General features: G+C 39.1%; 1 protein-coding gene across 1 annotated transcript in view; it reads left to right on the plus strand.

Moving 5' to 3' along the window:
* Positions 1-21,094, plus strand: part of TTC16 (tetratricopeptide repeat domain 16) — a 361,188-nt gene that overhangs the window by 70,463 nt on the left and 269,631 nt on the right. The window contains exons 5-6 of the mRNA XM_044058179.1: positions 219-319; positions 15,687-15,816. Of these exons, the coding sequence (XP_043914114.1) occupies positions 219-319; positions 15,687-15,816 (231 nt within the window). The remainder of the gene's footprint in view (positions 1-218; positions 320-15,686; positions 15,817-21,094) is intronic.

The raw sequence follows: 21,094 nt of genomic DNA on the forward strand, positions 1-21,094 counted from the left end.
TTTTTGAGGCCATTTTGTATCTTATATCCAGATGTAATGCCTTTCTTAGTGGTGTCTGTAGCTTCAGATGCAGGCACATATGCATCTAAGGGTGCACGTATGAAAGTGTGTGTGCACACACCCATGTGTGTGTCTATGGGCATGCATGTGCTTCTTTGTGCATCTCCACCTAAAGTTTGATGATACACCATGTAAATTGCCTTTGTTTTTCTTTGTAGGGCCAAATTCTGTATGATCAAGAAGTGTATATGGATGCATTGGAATCTTTCTCTCAGGCATCTGAACTGAATTCCAGTAATCCTGTTTATCAAATGAGAAGGTAAGACATTTGCTGGAGGAAGCATATTCATCCAAAGGCTTGAACAGTTGGTGACTTTATATGCTTTTCAAGATTTAAGTAAATCTAAAAAATATTGTTTGACAAAAAAAGGTTATTTAAAAGCTTTGTAGCATTCATTTTTTAAATAAGGTGCATTACAGTGCTAATTGCTGCATAGAGTAGTGTACTTGGGCCACAGAATCTTTCAGTTGCTTTGTACAAAATGTTTTTTTTAATGAAATAATCCATAGCATGCTCAAAGAAATGGCCACACATTAACAAAAATATTCTGACATACAAAGCAATCTCAGATCCCACCCTGAATGGACTGCTACATATCTGCAAGTCAAGCTCCACTCGAGTAACCCACATGCACGCCCTCAACCTGGTCTGTGACATCAACAGGACTTGTTGGAGAGAGAGATTTGTGTCGCAGACTGCCCCCCTTTTGTGGAATAGGCTCCCTCTCCACATAAAGCAGAGTACCTCTTTAACCCTTTTTAAGCCCAACCTGGATAACTGGATGGGGAACAGAAAATGCACCCCTGGGATTCCACCTCAGTCCCTGCTGGACAGTGGCATAGGGTGCTGACTTGTTGGAACATGGGCTAAATTCTTGGCTAGGCTTGTAAGGGGCTCAGGGCCAATAGCCTAATAACTTCCTATGATCCTATATGTGTACACATTTTAAGGTTTTTAATTTAAAGATGTGGTAAAATAATAAATGAATGAAGCGCATCTAAATATTGCTTAGAAGCTAACACAGCATAGTTATTAAGTTATGGAGTCATAGCTTTTTAGCCTTGCTACTCACTAAACATGTAGCAACAGAAAGATGGAGAAGGGAGGTGGCAACAAGGACAGCAGAAATATGAAAAAAAGAGGATACTCCAATAACCACTAAAAGCTTTTTTGGGTCTATATTAGATAACCGAAAGTTTTTTTAAGCGAACGCTCACATGAGCGAAAACGCTGGGAATTGAAAGGGTGTTTTGTGGGGTCGTGGTACAGTGAGGTGTGGGATATTTGCCCTTTCCTCACCTTAGTGCGATCTCGGAGTTGGAATATATAGTTAGCGGGGTGTGGGGGGCGCATCCCCCCACAGTACAAAGTTCGATTTCCAGCGTTTTTGCTCATGTAAGCGTTCGCTTAAAAAAAACTTTTGGTTATCTAATATAGACCCAGCTTTTCTCCCCCCAGAGGTAATGACCTGATTATGGGTGTAAAGTAACCTAAAGCAGTACTTGATGGAGGTCAGGTTCCAGGATAGTATCTGCAATTCCCGGAGAACATAGTCCCTGGAGATGGGATGAAGTGTTGAACTTACCTTAGTTGCAGCAATAGGAGTACAACCATTAGAGAGGTCAGTGTAGTGAAAAACCACTAGTCATCAGCCACCCTTTCCAAACAGTCAAACTGTCCAGAGGTCCATGATATTACAGATCAGTATATCTGCTACATTACAAAACAGTCCTGTGCCTTGAGTTTACCATGTTGAGTACGTTTCTGCAATACTAACCAGCAGAGCACGGTTGCATGCTTTACAAGACTTGCCATGGCATTTAAAATTCTGTGCTAGCTGAGCACAAGTGGGCTTTATAGAACTGAAAAGTTCACTCATTCGTTCAGTTGTCCTTCGATTATCAGCTTAATCCAGTTCAGAGTCATAATGGTGCCAGGACTTATCCTGGCAGTGACTGGGTTCGAGGCAAAGAAAGCAATCCTGGATGAGGTACCAGTTCATCAGATACATTCATAAACACACATGCACATATTGGCATTTTGAGATGTTGGTGAAGCGCACACACAAACAGGACCTGCAGACTCCATATGAAAGGCACCCCAGCCAACAACCAAAGTGGAAAACCAAGTGTTGTAAGGGAACATTGCTAGTCATGCTTCCATTGTGCCTTATAGAAACGAAAAATGGACTAAGCAGAAAGTAAAAAAAAAAAAAAAAAAAAAAAAAAGGAAGAAGAAGAAGAAAGGCAAAGCTAACTAAATAAGAAAACAGAACAGCATAAAAAGGTCAATTTAGAGCCCAGCCCATCAGTAGTGCCACATGTTAACAGTCATGGAAAATAGAACTATAAAAATAAGCAAGATTAGTTGAAATAAAATATTTATTCAAAAGTAGTAGCATTAAAACAACCAAGTGTAGAAAAATCTGTGAAAATCTCTTTTGATGCAGAGTAGACAGGAAACCACCACTGGATTAATTAGAGAGTGAATATAAAGGGAGGAGGCAGATTAAGCATGATGGTGCAACACAAACATATGCCTGACTGGGGATTATAGATAAAATAAAAAGGGAGAAATAGGATAAAATGAAATGAACATTACAAGATGAGTGGCTAGAGAAAGATGGTGAGGTTTTTAGAATGTGGATGTGCTGCAGGGGTTTGGTTAGAGGACCTTTGGGCTGGTAGGGGATATGAGATATGCAGGAGGCTGGGCACTTCAATGGGGAATGTACGAGATGGAGATGGTAGTGTGGTGCCTAGTCAGGTGAGATACAGCAGAATGAGCCTGGATAAGATAACAGGAGCTTGGTAGATACAACTGGATTGAAATTCGGGGTGGAGAAAGGCACAGAATAGGAACATTAGGAAGAAATTTTCAAATGGCTACAAGCAAATGAGGTGGCCCAAAGATGAGAGGAGAAAGTAGTAGCAGTTGTATATGAGGGAACAAGAACACTAAAGTGGAAGGATGACTGCAGGGACCAGTGAAAAGTGAAGAGGAGGCAAAACCCGAGGAGGTTATTTAGGATTCAGTACCACACGGAGAACAGAGGAGCAGCACTTAGCCAATGGGAGGCACAAATTAGTGAATGTGGCTTATAGAAAGAGGAGAGATGTGATCGTGATCAGATGTAGCACAGGAATGGAGGGAGGCAACCAGCCTAAACCAAGAAGACAGCAGGGGCAGTGAACTGCTGGAAGAAAAGCAGCAGATAAAATGGCATAGCAACATGCGAGATGCAAAGAATGAAGATAAAAAGCTAATGCGAGTAATGTTTGGAAATACAGTCACCAGGGAATTAGGAATATTGGCAGTGGATATCATAAATATTAAGGGGCCTTGGGACATATACCTGGTAAAAAGGTCGAAAGCAATGACAATGTTGGTCACCAAGTTAGATGCATGTTTTGGTGCACATAGGCACCAGTTATTTCCCAAATGATACTGTTAATGAGGGTAACAAGCAAATCCAGTGAGCTGATGAAAACAAAGGAGCTAGAACTAGCTCTCAGATATACCTGTACCAACAGCCAGCACAGTAAGGAAAGAAAGAAAGAATTAGGAAATATAACAACTGCATATGGCAGTGAATGAGTGAGCTGGCAAGATAGATTAGTTGTCTGCCATGGGCAGGCTCCATCGTAACCCAAAAGAGGCAGCAGTGCTCAGAACAGAGTTGGACAGGTACATCCTTGAACAAAAATGTAAAGTGGGAGGGGTGCAGTGAAGCAAGAGGGGGAAAATAGCTACTAGGCAGACAAAAGGAAAAAATGACATGGAACATGGCCTGGGTCAGTAGTACTCCTCAGTTCAACCAGATGGAGTAGGACAGTAGTACAACCATGTAGTGACACAGGAGGAAGGGAGGGTGAATGCTGCTGGGGTTACTGACACGAGGAGTGAGACATGGATGTACCTGAATGAGTCAGATTTGAGGGATGGAGGTGGAGTAGTGACCCACCTAGAGGAGGTGAGAAAATGCAAGATCAGAAAGGAGGAAGAGAAGAAACACCAGTCCATGAAGGTTTTGCAGAGAAGACAGAGTCAGAATCTAAGGCAAGCATTTTTAGGGTTAATGTGGAAAAAGGTACAGAGTGGTTTTGAATAGAGGTGTACAAGCCAGGCACCTAAAAGGAGGAGGAGGAGGAACTAGACAGGGAATATAGATCTGTAGGAAGAGGAGGATTATAGTAATGGAGGACCTGACTCTGCCAGGGCAGACTGGGAAATTCCAAGTTCTGAGGTAAAGAAGATGGGGAAGGACTTGAAAGATGAAGGTGTCAGCCTACCAATGTTGAAATCTGTTAGAAAGGACTGAATTCTCTTTGTGGTCTTAAATCAAGGAGGGAGGGGACAGTGATGCTATAAGCCAGCAGTGCTCATGACACTTTCTGGTTTGGAGTAGGAAAGAAGAGTAAGACTACAAAGACAGTGATGTGTTTTTTTTTTTGAGAATAATTCTGCTCAGCTTGGGAGTGGGGTCAACGATGGCTCAATTGTGTATGGGACTACTCAGGGCTGTGGACAAAGGCTTGAGAAAGAGGCAAAAATGATTAGGCCAAATGTTAGGCAGTACAAGAGGTGCAGGGAAGGGGGCAGAAGTTAAAGGGCGATCAGAAGGATAAAAAAGGGCAGCACACTGGCACAGAAGATAGCATTGTCACCTCACAGCAAGAGGTTCTCTGGTTCTATTCTCAGCTGAGGTACCTTCTGTGCATATCCTCCCTGTGCTCATGTGGGTTTCTCCTGGGTGCTTCAACGAAATACAATAGGTGGGTTGGACACACTAAATCAGCCATAACTGTGCTGTGGTATGGAACAACAACCGTGAAAGGGCTAACTACCAGGCAGTGTGAACCTTGGCTCAAGAGGATTGTCACTGTAGTGACAGCCTGACCCCAATGTGTGAAAAATGGGAAAAGGGGTTGTGGATGGATTGATTAGAAGAATGAAAAGTAGAAAAACAAAGCAGGTGAAAGCAGCAGTGGGATTTGACTGAAGGAGTAGAGGGGAGCAAAGGCTTTAATTATATAGCACTAAGGAAAAGGAGAGGACAGACCAGGCCAGGATAAGCAAGTATCAAAGGGAAATCATACATGAAAGAGGAAAAACAGTTGATTGTTTTAGTTTCAGTCTAAATAAAGCAAAAAGCGGGTGCCATGCTGGGAGAGCAGTAGGACAGACAGCAGTGGATCAGCATCAGGGGAGAGAACTGAAAATTTTGAGGGGCTAAATAGTTGCCTAAGGGAGGATAATGTAGTAATACCAGCTGGACCACTTCCTGTGGTCTTCTGCAGTCTGTTCAGTAAGGTGACAGATCACTTGAAGATCTGCAATAAACTACTAAACAAGTTAAGACACACCCCCTGAAGACTAGAAAATGTCAAGAATTATGCCTTTGTATGCAAGGAAGGAGGAAAAGCAAGGTAGTGACAAGCCTGTCGTCCTTACAGAAGTGGTAATGAAAATCATGGAGAGAATCCTGATGGCAAGGCTATTTGTTTCCCTTGATATTAATATCCATGTCAAAAGGCATCATTCGTTTGTTGATGAAAGGCACTGACAGACTTTATCCAGTTTTAGGACATGGTTATATAGAACTTCACAGAATGGATCAGCAGTAAATGTGGTCTACCTGAACTTTACTAAGGCCTTTGACAGACTATCCAGATAAATGGAAGCAAGAAGTACAAAAGATAAATCCACAGCAACCAGTTTATTGTTTAAGCGCTTTCATCGGCCTTAAGCCTCAGACTTCATCAGAAACACTTAAAATGAAGACCACAGCTACAGTTCCTTTTGTACCATTCACATAGCTAAACAGGGGAACTATCTGGAGACCAAGACATTACAAAGACCAGTAAATACAGAATCCCTTAAGACATTAGCGCATTCTGAGGTCATGCATCCCTAGTGCCCTGCTGTTTCCAAATAATGAGGCACAAAAAGCCTTCGACAGACTCTTACACAGGAGGTTGCCAAGAAATCTACAGACGTCAAAGTGACAACAAAGACTAAGGAACTGGCTCACTGCATGGTTTTGGGACACAAAGTTATTGTGAGAGGACTCAGAAGTAAGGGTAATATCTATTACCATATAGAAAGGACTGGTCCTGGATCCTTCAATTCCCAGTACTTCTGTTTCTGGCACATCTGAGGGAATAGGGATCATTATTCAATGTGCTTGCCATTATGTTCTTCACCTTTTTACCTCATTGTAGTCAGTACCATCCCGTTTGTGTGTGCATTTTACACCCATTTCAATGTTTTAAAGCATCTTTTCATGAACATGTAGTAATTTTGGTTGACACCTGTTCTATACAAGTTTTTGTGTTTACATAATCTTTCCAAAGTACCCCACTGCTTTTAAGTTTGTATCATGGCTTATTCTGGACTGCCATCAGTGGTGATCTCCACATGTTGAAGAATTGTAGCAGAATCAGTTTCTTAACTGAAGAAGCATCAGGCTGGGTTTTGAATTTCTACTGCTGTTTGCCTAGGGTTTCTCGCTGGTGCTTTAAATTTGTAAAGTGCTCCTGACCTAAAGCTTTAGATGTTTCATTTGCATTCTTCACCTTCAGCTACAAAGTTGTTCATATTCTGAACCTGCACTGCTTTGCTACCCATTGGAATTTATATTTCTTCAGCAGCACATTTGGTCTTCCCTACAGCATTTTAATACTTCTTTTAAACAGTGAATGACTTAATAAAACCACTTATTTCAGGATATATTTTGGATCTTTGTTAAGTGCTATAGCACTCTGCTAATTCTAGTCAGTTGTAGCAGCTTTTGTCTTTTGCGGAATCTATGCTGCCAATTTTCTCTAAGGTATTCATTTTAGTTTTGACACTCCCTTTATTCTACAGAATACTGTTTTGTATTAGGGAGTCAGATTTTTATTGTCCTCTGCATTTCTGGAATCCATTAAAGATTCTGTATTGCTGCTTCTTTTACTTAAATCCAGTCGAACGAAACCCAAGATGACGTTTTTTTAAGTTGTACAATAAGAATGCTTGTTATATAAAGGTAATAAACTGTTATATAGCCATTGTTACAACATTTTGGGATACTATGACTCTTCCTCTAGGAGGGATTTAATAAACTGAAATGCTTTGCATCAAGACTAGGGTAGCAGGCTTTTAATTCTTGTTCATCCTTCACTTACCTTTAGGGTACATTATAAGAGTATAGGTAGAAAAGCATAACAGTATTTAAAATTTATACTGGACATTAACAGCATACCTAAAGGACCAGTAATTTTAATGGGCAATGTCAGTTATCCTAATACAGATTGGATAACATTGCACCCATCATTCTATGCACCGAAGTTCTTAGCTATATGATGAACTTGAAGGGTTTAGTGCAAATCGTTTCAACAACTTTAAATAATGACAATATTGCGGATTTAGTTTATTAACTGTTAATGATATGCATGGCTTGGCTGTTATTGACTGTCTTGGTACATCAGGCCAAAATAATGTAGCAGTCAGCATATCTGTCGTTCTTTTTCTCATTTAGGTTGGTTGGACACTATCAGTATAACTTACTGAAACGAGATCCTGCTCATCTGCAGTTCAACAGCACTGTTGCATGTGATAGTCATGTACCCAATAAACTTTATTCTATTTGTTCTTCAGCTGTGAAAACAGCAGCTCAACCTAAATGTATCAATTCACTAAAACTGAAGCTTCCATTTTGGTGGCATGTTAGCAAACTTTATAATATGAAGAAAAGAAATTAAGGTATTTAAAAGCAACTCCCAACAAGGCAGAATTGATGATTTAATTCAGTTACTAAAAAAATAATGGAACAATAGACATGTTAGGACAGGGCTTGTTCCGCCTTCAAGTATTTTTAAAAATCACCAGTTTTATTACTAATACTGAGAAGATGGCTGAACAGTTACTTTTCAGCCATCAGTAGCCAGTCATAATAATAAACAGGAAATCATGCATCTCAACTCAGATTTCACAGAATGCACAGATTTTTGCTTTATATTTTTGGTCTGTTCCTCAAAATTTGTAGTTTTCTGGCAAACCATTGAAGATCGTACTTACTAAAAAATAACATACATTTGAGTTTCAGACTTCCTATCCTTCAGAAAATTAATGCTAATGGAAAACTTGTCATTTTAGCAGCTTTATAACTTTATAAGAACAATATTGAAAACCAGTCTCTGAATTTGGCCCTTTGTTTTCCTTTTGTTTGTTTTTTTGCTTTGTCCAGAAGTTTTAAACAAAAGTTGAGAGGTATGTCCGCAACACAGGAAATGTTTATGGATGTTGATTCTACTTGTCCTTTTCTGAGGTTATTATTCAGATCTGTCTAAAAGCTGTAACAGGCTCGATTGGAATGGGACCAGACAACATTGGTGGAATGTGTATACGTCTAATTACTGAATACATGCTAGAGAAAAACAATCAGTGCTTCGATAATCAGAGAGAAAAAAAGCAGTTGTGCCTCTTCAGTATGGAAGACATCTAAAGTTTTCTATTCTTCAGAAAAACAGTAGCTTAGTAGACAATTAAAGACCAATCAAGTTTGCCATCACTACTGAGCAATCTGAGTTTTATGATACAGTTAGTTATACAAACGTTATGGCTCTAACACTTGTCTATACTTAAGCAAAGCCTTTTGACAGTTTGCCACATTGAACTACAGAAGGAGACAACTCCAAGTACTAGCACTCTTGGCAAATATCAGAACTGAAGCAATACTAATTTCAGCAATGCAATTGCACCTTTTATTTAGGAATGTGGTCCAAAACCCTAAACATTTGGAGAAATTTTAAAGTTTTTTTTTTTTTTTTTTTTTTAATTGCCAACACTTGTAACAAGCAGATGTTTATACTTTGAAATACCAAAGTACACAAATCTTGAATGGCTAACAATCTATCCCAAAAGAACGAAAACCAAATCAGTGAAAAAACAAGAGGTTTTTTTGGGGGGGCAAGCTACCCCTGCTAATTATATATTCAAAGTCAGAGATCACTCTACAGTGGGTAAAGGGCAATTTCTCAGATCTCCACGGTACACAGTCTTGCAGGGACTTAACACTGGCAGAAGTGATCAAATGGGTTTCGATCACTTCTGTTGGTGTTAAATGCATTCATGATTACCAACATTCGATTATATGGGGTGTCTGTTTAACCATCGTTTTTAGATTCTTTACTCAATTTTAGCAATTTATTCCATAACTTAGGCATAACTTCTGGATCATGTGTGTCCCTTTTTCTAGGTCAAATTATATGTTAATGCCATATTTCTGATAGATTTCTTGACATTCTTACAGAGTTACATAAAACTTCAGGCCTATCAGTCTGTAGTGTATCAGAATTAAATGCTTTAAATGCCAAAAAAACTTTGCCTGTGAGCAATGGATATGCACAGATGAATAACCCAGACTCCTATAACCTTTCAGTGTATGTTTTATTTGGTTTACCATGACTTAAATGAAGTGCAGGCAGTCAAAGCACCGAAGGTCGAAATCAGGGTTTCCAAGGGGCATATAAGCGAACCACCAGAGGTCGAGCACAAATGATCGAGATAACTTGTTCACTCTATCATTTGAGAAGCGATGTACTGACATTGGGAAGGGAGGTCGCACTTTAGTGAGGAAATGGTCCAATTCCCTGTTCCTCCACTGAAGTGAGATCTCAGAGTTGGTATATTTAATGTGCAGGGGGTGTGGGGGTGCAGGGGACGTAGCCTCCCCTGCAAAATAGTAGAATTAACGTACCGTTAACTGTAGAGTTCAACGGTATGTTGATATGCGTGGCAGGAAGCGAGTGACGTCACCTCCTGCTATGTGAAATACATCGACCCATAGTGGTCGATGTTATTCACTTTTGCTGTGGTTTACTATTCAGAATTCAGCATTTCGGGTCGACCAAAGAGGATTCGTAATTCCCATATTAAACCATTTTATTCAATAAGGGTGGAATCATTTTTGTAGATATTCTTTGCACTGCTTCTAAGGGCAAGATGTAATTACAATCACTCTCAGGGTCTCAAAGAAGTAAGGAAAGTATCAGCAAAAATCAGGCCACATTACCTAATGCAAACATATATAAAGAGTCATCTTGAGCAAAAGCAATGCAAATCTATTACTTTGAATCACAACAGCAAAATAAAGTGTTTTAATGAACCATAACTATTGTCTTGCATACTGACTTCTGATTCACAAGCCAAGTAAAGAGAGAGTTGCAGTGACATTTTTTTTTTCAGATACCAGGATCTCTGATATTACAAGGGCCCTAAGGACAAATACAACTACTAACTTCAAACCTTGGTGAAATGACTCGCTGAGGAGAGACAGTGCACATATTCAGCAAGCTAAAAATTAAAAAAGTTAAAGCACTTTCATCCCTAAATACAAAACAACTAGTTTAAAACCACATTTAAATATTACATTCAACTGCTAAGGCATCCAATCATTACAAATGCATCCAATTATAAATACATCCAATCATTACAAATACATTTGTATATCTAATCACAGTCAGTACAGAGCATAGAAAAGCTTTTTAAAGAAACTCCAAAAGGCCATTTTTACAAATTCAAGCATGATGAAACCAAAGCTGATATGATGTTTAATCTTGCATGTAATGTCTTTGCTATTTTAATGCAATTGATTTGTGTGTTTTAAAACAGTGGCTAAAAAACAGCCATGAAAAGGTCATTAAAAAGTTGATTAAAAGATAATTAAAAAATATATAACTATTGTAATATGCAGGAGTGTGGGGGTGCACAAACTCACATACACAGGGGCTGAAAGGCCATTCCAAACCCCCTAGGAATACCATAATAGTATCCAAGGAAAACTACAGTTCAGCTGCCCTAAGTTTTTGCACACTGGAAATAGAAACTGCATCATTTAATCCTGGCTATAACGGATCCTGCCATCTATGACTACAGATCACTGTAATATTAATTTATCAACTAATTGCTTGTTGCAGCACACAGTGTTTGTATAGAGATGACTCAACTACTGTTCAATGTAGGATATGCCCAAAAATTCCTAGACTTAAAAATTCCCTCGAGTAGTTGGGTAAGTAAACCTGCTAGAGGACACAGTATTCTTGACCTGATTATTACGAATATGGACACCTTGTGCACTACATCTATAGTATCAACTTCCCCAGGGAAGTCTGACAAACTTCTGACCTTCTTTAAACTCCCAAAAGCTCATAAAGCAAACTCCACTGAATTTAAGGACGAGTAACATGCCAGCTTCAACTTACTCTGCAATGAAATATCAAAATTCAGTTATGATTGCACCTCCTCTGACCTTAACACAGCAGCAAGCTTAACTAAGGAATTCTACACCCCTTTAGAAAAATGCATAGAGCTAGCAGTCCTTACCAGAATGAAATATTGTTGGAAATTTAAAAACAAACCACGCTGATGATAAACTATATAATAAAAGGGAACTCCTTAAAATTATCTAGTAGATAAAAATCCATCTTAATGGGTAATGTCAAAAGCATTACAAAAAAAGAACACTATCAGCTCCACTATAGGACCTCATGAACTTAAGCTGGCCTCTGAAGTCAAAATATAATTGTAAATGCTTCTTTAGCCATGCTGTAAAACTAAAAAAACAATACTGTACATTCCCAGAGCTTATTCATAGTGACACCTCCTATTCTGACCCAGAATACATCAATATCCTTGCAAACTTCGTGCAAACTTCATTCAAAGACTGCTAATCAAAGCCCCAAAATATCTGAATCCTTTAGTCTCCCAGTTATCTATGATCATCATTTTACTGAAATTGCTGACCAAGACCAAAAAGTACTCCTTCATGGGACCTGACAGTTTTCCTTGTTGCTTAATTAATTGCATTAAACACACCTTTAATGGCGCTCCTCAAGCTGTTTAACCTATGTTTAGCTACTGGTTTTGTGCTTTTTGAGCACAAGTGCAGTGATGAAGCCCCTCCATAAGGGTGGCCTTACAACAGACCTATCAGCTCTACAAGCCTCATTTGCAAAGCCATGTCAGTATTGTCACTGACTTTATAAACTAATCACGAATCGTGTTAAACATGACCCCAGCAGTTTGGTTTTGTAAGGGAAAAATCCTGTCTAATCTGGTAAACTTCTTTAAAAAGTTTAGAGGTTGTAGATGGTGGCACTGTTGTGCAAATGGTGTATTTTGACCTAGCCAAAGCCCTCAGCACCATCCCCCCAAGCTATCATACAAAAGCACATTCCTTCAAATATCAACCCATATGTATTAAGATGGATCTGGATGAAAGACACAACTCACATAGTACAAGTTGCGGGTGTTTCAGCAGAAAGTGTAAAAGTGACCAGTGGTGTCCCTCAGAGCTCAGTGAAGAGATCTCTTTTTTGATATCTACTTCTGAGAACTCCAAACAGAATGCCAATACCTCTGGCCAATGGTGTTTGCAGATGACTGCAAACTGGGGGTTAAGTCACAGTAAACTCCAATCCAAACACTCCCGAAAGAGCTCTCCTTAGTAAACTCTTGGTGTATTAAAAATGGGCTGAAATTAAATGCTAAAATGTGTAGCATCATTACTTTCACAGACAACCCTCCCCTCATCACACTGTTTTAGACATTACACCACTAGAAAACAAAAATGTATTTAGGTTACCTAGGTACTTGGGTTGATAGCTCCCTGTCTTTTGACCATGTTGTGACAACAGTAATCAGGAAAGCCTTATTTGGCCCAGCTAATGGCCAAAGGAATATCAAGTTCTAAAGAGGTAATCACTCCCTCATATTCAGCATGATCATGCTAGTGACCAAGTACAATTCCTTCATGTGGGATACATTTTAGTTAACATATCAGACCTCAAAGATTACCAACCAAAGAAAGACCACAGACCTCAAGTCCCTAACCTAGCAAGGGAGCTATGTCTCGTTATTCAGTGTCTTAGACTACTGAGGAGAGATCTCCATCTCACTTACTGCCCAATTAGAGATCCAGTTGTCCTACACCTCTTGTTTCTCCGCATGCCCCACATCTCCACCAATACTAGAACTAGGGACCAAAGGCTTCACCAACAGATAGGTTATAAAGCTGCTCCTCCACCATGTCTCATCAGCTCCTAAACCTCTGAAATAAACTTCCCCTACATCTTAAGCAGTGTGACTCAAGATCTTCTTATAACTGAAAGTTTCTCCTCATATTATTGCCATGTATGTTATGGAAGGTTAATATGCTGTTTAACTGAATCAGTCCAATAAAGTACAATGTTATGTACTTTTAAGGATCAAAATGATAGATGTGCTTAAACTCAGTATGTTTCATAGCTTGTAATATTCTTAACTATTGCACCTTTGGATTTTGTATTCAGTGCCTTTGTGTACATTTTACTTGTCTTTTATACAACTGTACTACTAATTCATTATGTGCCTACATTCCAAAAATAACCTACACCTAGGGTAAGAAAGTATGCAAAAAGTCACTCACATTTAATGAATGCTGGTGATAGATATGGTGTCTTGCTGCAAGGATAGATCATTTTGGAATATGTATAATTCAAGTATCAGTCTGAAGGGCTCATAATTAAATCTGCAAAATCATATCCAGTAGTTCAAATGTGTCTTGGCCATGTCCTTAAAATTTAATCTACATGTACTTTGTTTTCAAGTGCATATGTTTCTGTATTTTAAGAAATGCAAAATTGCTTTTGTTGCTGTGATTGCAAGCTATGAAGTTTAGTTGCTGAAACTCCATTTCAAGCAAAGGAGTACAAGCTTCCAATATCTTTACCGCATTATTGAGGAAGGTACTATGTCAGCTTGTGAGGTGACGTCTTGAGAATCTTTTCATGCATCAGGTATCCGCTTTTCTTTCAATGACCTGTTGTAAAGTACATATGGACTGTGCCATCCATGAGCAGCTCATTTAAATGGTGTCATCAGACCCAGTAAACCTTTTGTATATTAGCTTGAAATATAGTAATATAGTCTATCTTTAGAAATCAGAGATTAGATGAAGTGATGCGGTGTACTTGGTAATGGGAAATTGCCTTGTTAAATGCCATTACTGCCTTAGAAGGAAATAGAATATATTTAAGCAAAGACTGCAAATCATTGACTTATTTCATGTTTTGTGTTAGGTTCACTACTTTATTACAGTAATGTTTAGGGGCTTTGAATTTTAATATTTGCATGATTGATGCATCTTTATAAGAAGTTTTTATTACTTTATTGTAAAGTAATATTTTCACTTTAAAACCCATTAAAAGCATCTGTAAAGGTTCGGTCACTGATTAAAATTGTTTTTAGAATGTAACACTTCACAGCTCTATAAGCATTTGTCTTTATTAGTAATATCCATATGTTATAGCCTGTGTCCATATGTCTGTTCTTTTTGCCTTTACTTTTTTTTAATTTTGTCTAGTGACACTAGACAGAAAAAAAGACGATATTACCTCTAAAACCTATGGGACAAATGCAGTTGTGCTGTACATCCTCTTTCTGCAGCCAAATTTTTGACTAAGGCATGTGAAAGATCCAAAATCAATGCCTTTTGTTCCTGTTTGGCAATGAGTGCACCAAGTATTTATCAGACTTTATTTAGGTATCTCACTTGGATGACCAGTGACGTGACCTTCATCCTCAAGGGACATAACCACACAGAGATGATGTAAACTTTATCTAAATTAAAAACAAATTTGAACCATAAATTCTTTGGGTAGTGACAGAAGATACCACCATACAAATTAGTTATGATCAAGTGGGAGCATGCTGTTAAGATGAACTTATTACCGATGCATTTACATTCTGATACTGAAAAACATTTGGCAGACACATTCATCAGGGAATTCAGTATCTTCTTCAAGTTGAAACTGGACAGGGAGACCATTTTCATGAACCCCCAGAAGGTGGGGGTCTATACCAAATGTGAATCCTGTCCCTTACCTAAACTGCTTTGTGCTGTTCAAGGCTTCTTGACAATAAAATGTAGACAACTGGTACATTCTGTGTAAGATGGAATGACATCTGCATGCACTGCTTTCATCTCTTCTAGTGTTAAGATTACTTTTAAGGACAAAACAAAAGATAAAAACAGAGAAATACTTTCACTTTCTTCTTTTTTCCTCCTTATGTAATCCTTCCCTTTTCATTCCATCTGTACTTTTTTATTCAAATGAAACAAAGTCCTGGATGAAGAAAAAAAAAGGCAACCCTTAGTACCCACATTCTAATAGTGTGACAATCTTCCTGACTGTCTTTCACAGTGCACTTTTTTTTATTTCAGTTTCCATTTTTCTATCAAAACCCCCTTGGCCATATTAACCAGTTTCTTTGCTGTCCTTGTTTTTCATCTTTCATGAGATGCAATGGAAGAAAGCATGTGGTACCAGTCTGTATATGTGCCTTGCATGCCCCAAGTAACTAATCAGGGAGCTAATTGCACTTTCCTCAGAACTTGGACCTTACTTTTGTTGTACATACTTTAGTGCATTCTTCTTGCTCAAAAGTAATTAAAAGCAAAAAGAAATAGGTAGCTACATTAAGTGGCTAGTTCTGTGTGTTTTTAACTTTTATAGATATATTTCAGCTTGATGTTTAACATACAATATTTGCATTGCACTGCCATAAAATTTTTTATATTGTTGCTGAATTTCTGTTGCAGTATTGCTTGCCTGTATGCATTAAGTAGGCATGGGGATTGTCTTCAGCTCATCAGCAGACAGATTGAGAATGAACCCCAAAACCCAGACTTGTATATTCTGAGAGCCAGGATGCAAAATATATTCAATAAAGTAAGTACTAATTATATTCTAATTTCTATAGTTAGACACTGATACAAATCTGAAAACAGACTCACTTGGCATTGGCAGTTTATTTGAAAGTTTGTTAGAAATTAAGTTTCATAGGTTTGACGGTCAAACTTGTGACCTCCTGAACTTCAGAAAACTGGAAGGGGATATCCCCTTGGTGATATTTTCGATACTTTCCATGTGTATTTCAAGAAGATATTTGAGTAAAATTAATGAAGGTCTTCTGATTCTAAGGCAAATTTATTTTATAATCTTGGACGGTACTGTGTAGTGTCTGTAGTTTTCTGTTGATTTTTTTTTATAATTATTAGGTTCCCCAATCTGGTGTTAGCTGTGAAAGCAGTACATTCCAGGCATGGACTTTCAGCCTGATATCACCTGTGAGTAGCCTATAAAAAAGGCAGAACATTGGGATAGTTCCTGAAGCCTTTCTGAATAGTTCAAGTTTTTCAAACCAATTTTTTCTAGTAAAAAAAAATTATACAACTTTTACTTGTTTCTGACGGCTTATTTAAGATCTAAAAAAATTAAATTTTTTTCCATAATGATCTTATAAAGTGATACATTGGTCTCCCTTGAAATGACTAGACAAGTTCTTTAAACATCAAGAAAAACCTAGCCAAGCTAGAGTTTTCACTTTGATACCTTAAACCTCCTGTAATAAAGGCCCATGGGATATATGCAAATGGCCCCTTAAGGACAAAGTGTTTCAGCTATATGGCTTCTGAATGTCCATTACATTTTCCTTTTCAAGTCTTCATGGACAGATTCAGGCCATTAAAGCCAAAACCCACTAACTGTGGACCTCACGTTTTGGCCTTCTTATGACCTCGACAACACAGACTACAGAATATGCTTTTCTGACTTTGGTGGGCCATACTGGTAATAGTATATAATGTTGCTGGCTTATACTTTAATAAGGGATGTTCTGCCAGGTGTTTGAGAATTTTAAATTGTGGTTGTTTTAACCACAGTATGTTGGGTTTTGTGATCCAGAAGAGTACTTTCAGCAGTTTATCCACATTGTAGTATGACTGTGAAATTGAAATATATAATTTAGGGCAGTGGTGGCCAAGCTTGTCACATGAGAGGTGCAAAGTGATTTGCCCCAACAGGAAAATATTTTCTGTATTTTTTTTATATTTCTTCAAGTTGTAGTTTTTGATCGTGAAAATGAACTAACAGTAACACATTCTTGAGACTGTAGACAGAGTATATGGAAACCTAATGTCTACTACTTTTATTACATTTTAAAATTAAGATGTCATTTTTTATGATCTGACAATTTCCTGTATTGACATAATTTATATCCTTTTTGCAAAGTTTCAGTGTGCTATGTTTATTGTTTACTGATATTACATGTGAGATAATTACTACTACAGGTGAGTGGACTATCTTGAACTTTGGCATCTTTTACATGGGGTTACCTAGTTTGCAGTCAATGTATTTGACTAGTCATAGTCCATTTCAAACTTGGCTGAGAAGAGCAGTCCAAAAAAAGTAGTATCCCCAGTGCAAAGACCCACGGTATAGCACTTATCTTTCTGAATCACCTGGGTCTTGTACAAAAATCTGCAAATTCTTTTATACAGTCTACCACCTTCTCCTTGGATCAAATAAGATCTTGGTTCAGCTTCACAAACGGCTAAAGCTTCAGACTTTCCCACTGCTTTTATGTTTTTACTTTTAAGTCCAAATTGAAAAGCTGGTAGGTGTTCTGCATATTTATCACTGCTACAGTAGCCAAGGATATATGGTCAATATTCTATCAAGGACATAGCAGCCAGACAGCTTCCAAGCATCAGGGCACCCTTCATAGGCCAAAATTGTATAGCAGCTCAAACTAAGTTGACTAAAAGACAAGTCTGGATGCCAAGTCCTTCAGAGCTTTACTTCAACCAAAGAGTATTCTCCTATGAAGTTTTTGATGATTGACTGCTGGCTTGTGCTGTTCCTTCGCTGTGCAGATAAGATCATTTTGGGGGAAAACTTCTATCCTGTAGGTTTGTTATTAATACCTTCACCTTGAGGGCAATTTCAAGCTATAGGGTTGTGGTAGTGCACTGTCTCAAGACTGTACTGTGTTTTAAGTGGGAGTGCTGTTTTTTCATACAAATTTAAAATTTGTTTAAAGTAAATGAATACCATTTTTTCTGTGGAGAAATTGCCAGCCCCAAAAAGTAAAATAAATACAAAGTATCTTAAAGTGCTTTTTACTGTCCTTGAAAACGGTGACGTTTAAAGACTTCTTTTTTTTTTTTTTTTTTTTACCAGCATTTGTTGCTTGCTTTCTCCAGAAAATAGGCACCATTTTTGCTTGATCATGTCACAGTCAGTCAGTCCCATGGTCAGTCATCCTTCCAGCCACAAAAAGAAAACTTTCAGCAAATGACCTTTGCAGCAAGCCAGCAGTTTGCCTCAGTCACAGGTGGGCAACTGTACTGTGGACATTGGTTTTAAGTCAGACCACTCATGTTTTACCCTGGACCCTTTGGTGTAGCACCTGCAGACACTATGGACTGGGGGGTGGGGGTTAGCCACATCCTTTGAGGTGGTCAGAGTACCCTCAGTGGGCAAGGGAGAGCCACTCTTGTTGATCGTGGGAGAGGCAACAAGGAAGACTTCCCTGTTTTGTAAGGAAATTCTGCCCATACCTGGGAAAGTTGCTACTGCCATGAATACTGTTGGTGCCATGTTTTTCTGTCAAAAGGAAACAGAAAGCCAAGTATGTATTTACTCCTCCTCAAATTTCCTTAGGAGTTAATTTACTGGGTCTGGCTCAGGGTTTAATTCAGACTATTTATCCTTCTTGGAAAGTAGTCTTGTGTAAAAGGAAGAGGGGTACCCCCTTTCTTGAAAAGGTTCAAGATTCTAAATCTGGACATCAGAATGTAGAGACAAAGGAATTTTCTTCCCAGATTTCTAATTCAAGCTCAGAGGAGAGCTCAGTTTCTGATTCTCCCTGTAGGGGTTTCTTTTTCGCAGACTATTGCTAGGATGTGCTAGTGTTTTCAGTGAGAGAACACTGAGGTTTTCTCAGTCCCTCAGAAAATACTGTGAGCCATTACAGGGGGAATTTCTAGAACATGCACATACTCGTCTGTTTCTCAGATTGCTGAATTTGTGTGCGATACTGCTTGCAGTTTTCCTGACAGTCAGCTGGCTGAATCTAAAAAGGCAGAATGTGAAGTTTTTTTATACACAGTTTCCAAACCTGATCCAGCAGTGATATCTTTACTTAATCCTACAGCTGCTAAAAACTTAATTCCAATCCTACTCTGAGAAAATGAGATTATTGAGGAGCACAAGAAAAAAAATGTATGCTTCTGCAACTTTGGTATTCATAATTTTGAATGGTCAGGTTTATATTTTTGCTCCGACTAATATGTGCATGACTGTTCATAGGTTCATACTAGGCTATCTGCCCTGGAGCAGTTATAAGCCTAGCCCGATTCTGTATGGCTTACTCCACCCCTTGATTTGAGTATACTGTGCCCTTTTTAAGGTTTAGTTTACTGTGCCTCTGTCTAATAGTGACACGGGAGTAATCCTTGGGACAAACCTATGATCCCCCATCCACCTATCGAGATTCTTCTTGAAGAGATTCAGTGAGGTGCTCTGCCTCACATGAACTGGAATTCTATTCCAGAGCGAAGGGAGCCTCTGGGTTATGAACCTGTCCCTCCAGCAAGTTCTATTTATTTCTGTGCTGAGGTTCAAGTCCCTCGAGTGTGTGGCTCTAAGGGATTTAGATTTACTGAGGTGGAGCATGTCCATTAATTCTGGATTTGACATAGCTTTGTATGTCAGGCATAGATTGCCTCGAAGTAGGCGGTATGCAACTGAGTAGAGCTGGAGTTTTTTTTAACAGAGCAGCATATGGCATCTGTTTGAGACCCTTGATCCTCTTGGTGAGATACTTTTGGGGTCTTTCTAATTACTGCAGTTGTCGGGTAAGGTACATCCCAAAAGGGGCATTGTATTCTATGATGGGCCTGATGAGGGATGAATAAAAGGGCACGATTACCTCTCTTGATCTAGATATGAAACCCTTCGTGATGAGGTGGGCTATGTAGAAGGTCTTTCTAACCACTTTGGCAATGTGGTTTTCAAAGGAGAGATTGCTATCAACTTGGGTCCCCAGGTCCCTAATAACTTTCTCTGTGCTTAATGGGTTTCCGCCTATGTGGTAATTTGTGGGCACATTGTTTTTGCCAAAGGGTATGACTATACATTTTTTGGCATTTAGCTTTAAACCATGGCGCTGGCACCAGTTATCTGTCTCTGTGAGACCTTTTTGAAGGATGTTTGTGTCAGCTGGAGAGTCGATTATGGCGCCCAGTTTGCAGTCGTCTGCGAACTTGGTGAGCCATAGTCCTCCCACATTTGCCTGTACCTCGGAAAGGTATATACCGAACAAGAGTAGTCCCAAGACAGAACCCTGTGGGACGCCACTTGTGACCGTTTTCGAGTCTGACATGGCTCCAGCAACTCTCACTCTGTGGGTTCTGTCTTTGAGCCAGTTTGCGACCCATCTTGTGACATAGGGGTTTATATTTAAGCTGGATAGCTGATCTATGATGCCCGAGTGGGTATTGTGTCAAATGCCTTTGCAAGGTCCAGATAGGCTGTGTGGACTACCTTCCCTTCATCTATGGCTTTGGTGACTGTTTCGAAGAAGTCAACCAGGTTCAAAAGGCAGGATCTGCCCTTGACAAAGCCGAAATGGGTAGGATCTAGTATCTGTAGGTCCCCAATGTCTTTGTTTATGAGCTCCATGATGATCCTCTCCATAGCCTTGCAGACTAAACTAATCAGGCTTATGGGGCGATAGTTTCCAGGGTCCGTAGAGGCTCCACCTTTGTGGAGTGGGACCACTGTTGCTGTACGCCATTCTGTGGGCACATATACTGTAGTGAGGCTGAGATTGTATAGCTGTTTTATTTGAGGGATTAGTTCATCTTGGAGTTCATGTAGGACGCAACCTGGGACGCCATCTGGTCCCATGGAAGCAGTGTTTTTTGCTTTGAAGAGGGCAGCCTTCACCTGAGCATCTGAGATGTTTGGGAGGCAGCCCTCTGCCGGAATAGATACTTGCTCTTTTGGGGGGGGGGAGTTTGCACTGAACCTGTCTGCCAGGATATTGGCGATGTCTGTGGGTTCAGTGTATTTTTTTGTCGTTTAGAATCAACTCAGAACAAGTCTGGGAGTTGCATGCCAGGTTCCTAACATAACTGAAAAAAGCCTTATGATTGTCTTT

Source organism: Protopterus annectens, chromosome 16.part0 (assembly GCF_019279795.1).
Source record: "Protopterus annectens isolate FY-2018-M chromosome 16.part0, PAN1.0, whole genome shotgun sequence".
NCBI classification, from domain to species: domain Eukaryota; kingdom Metazoa; phylum Chordata; order Ceratodontiformes; family Protopteridae; genus Protopterus; species Protopterus annectens.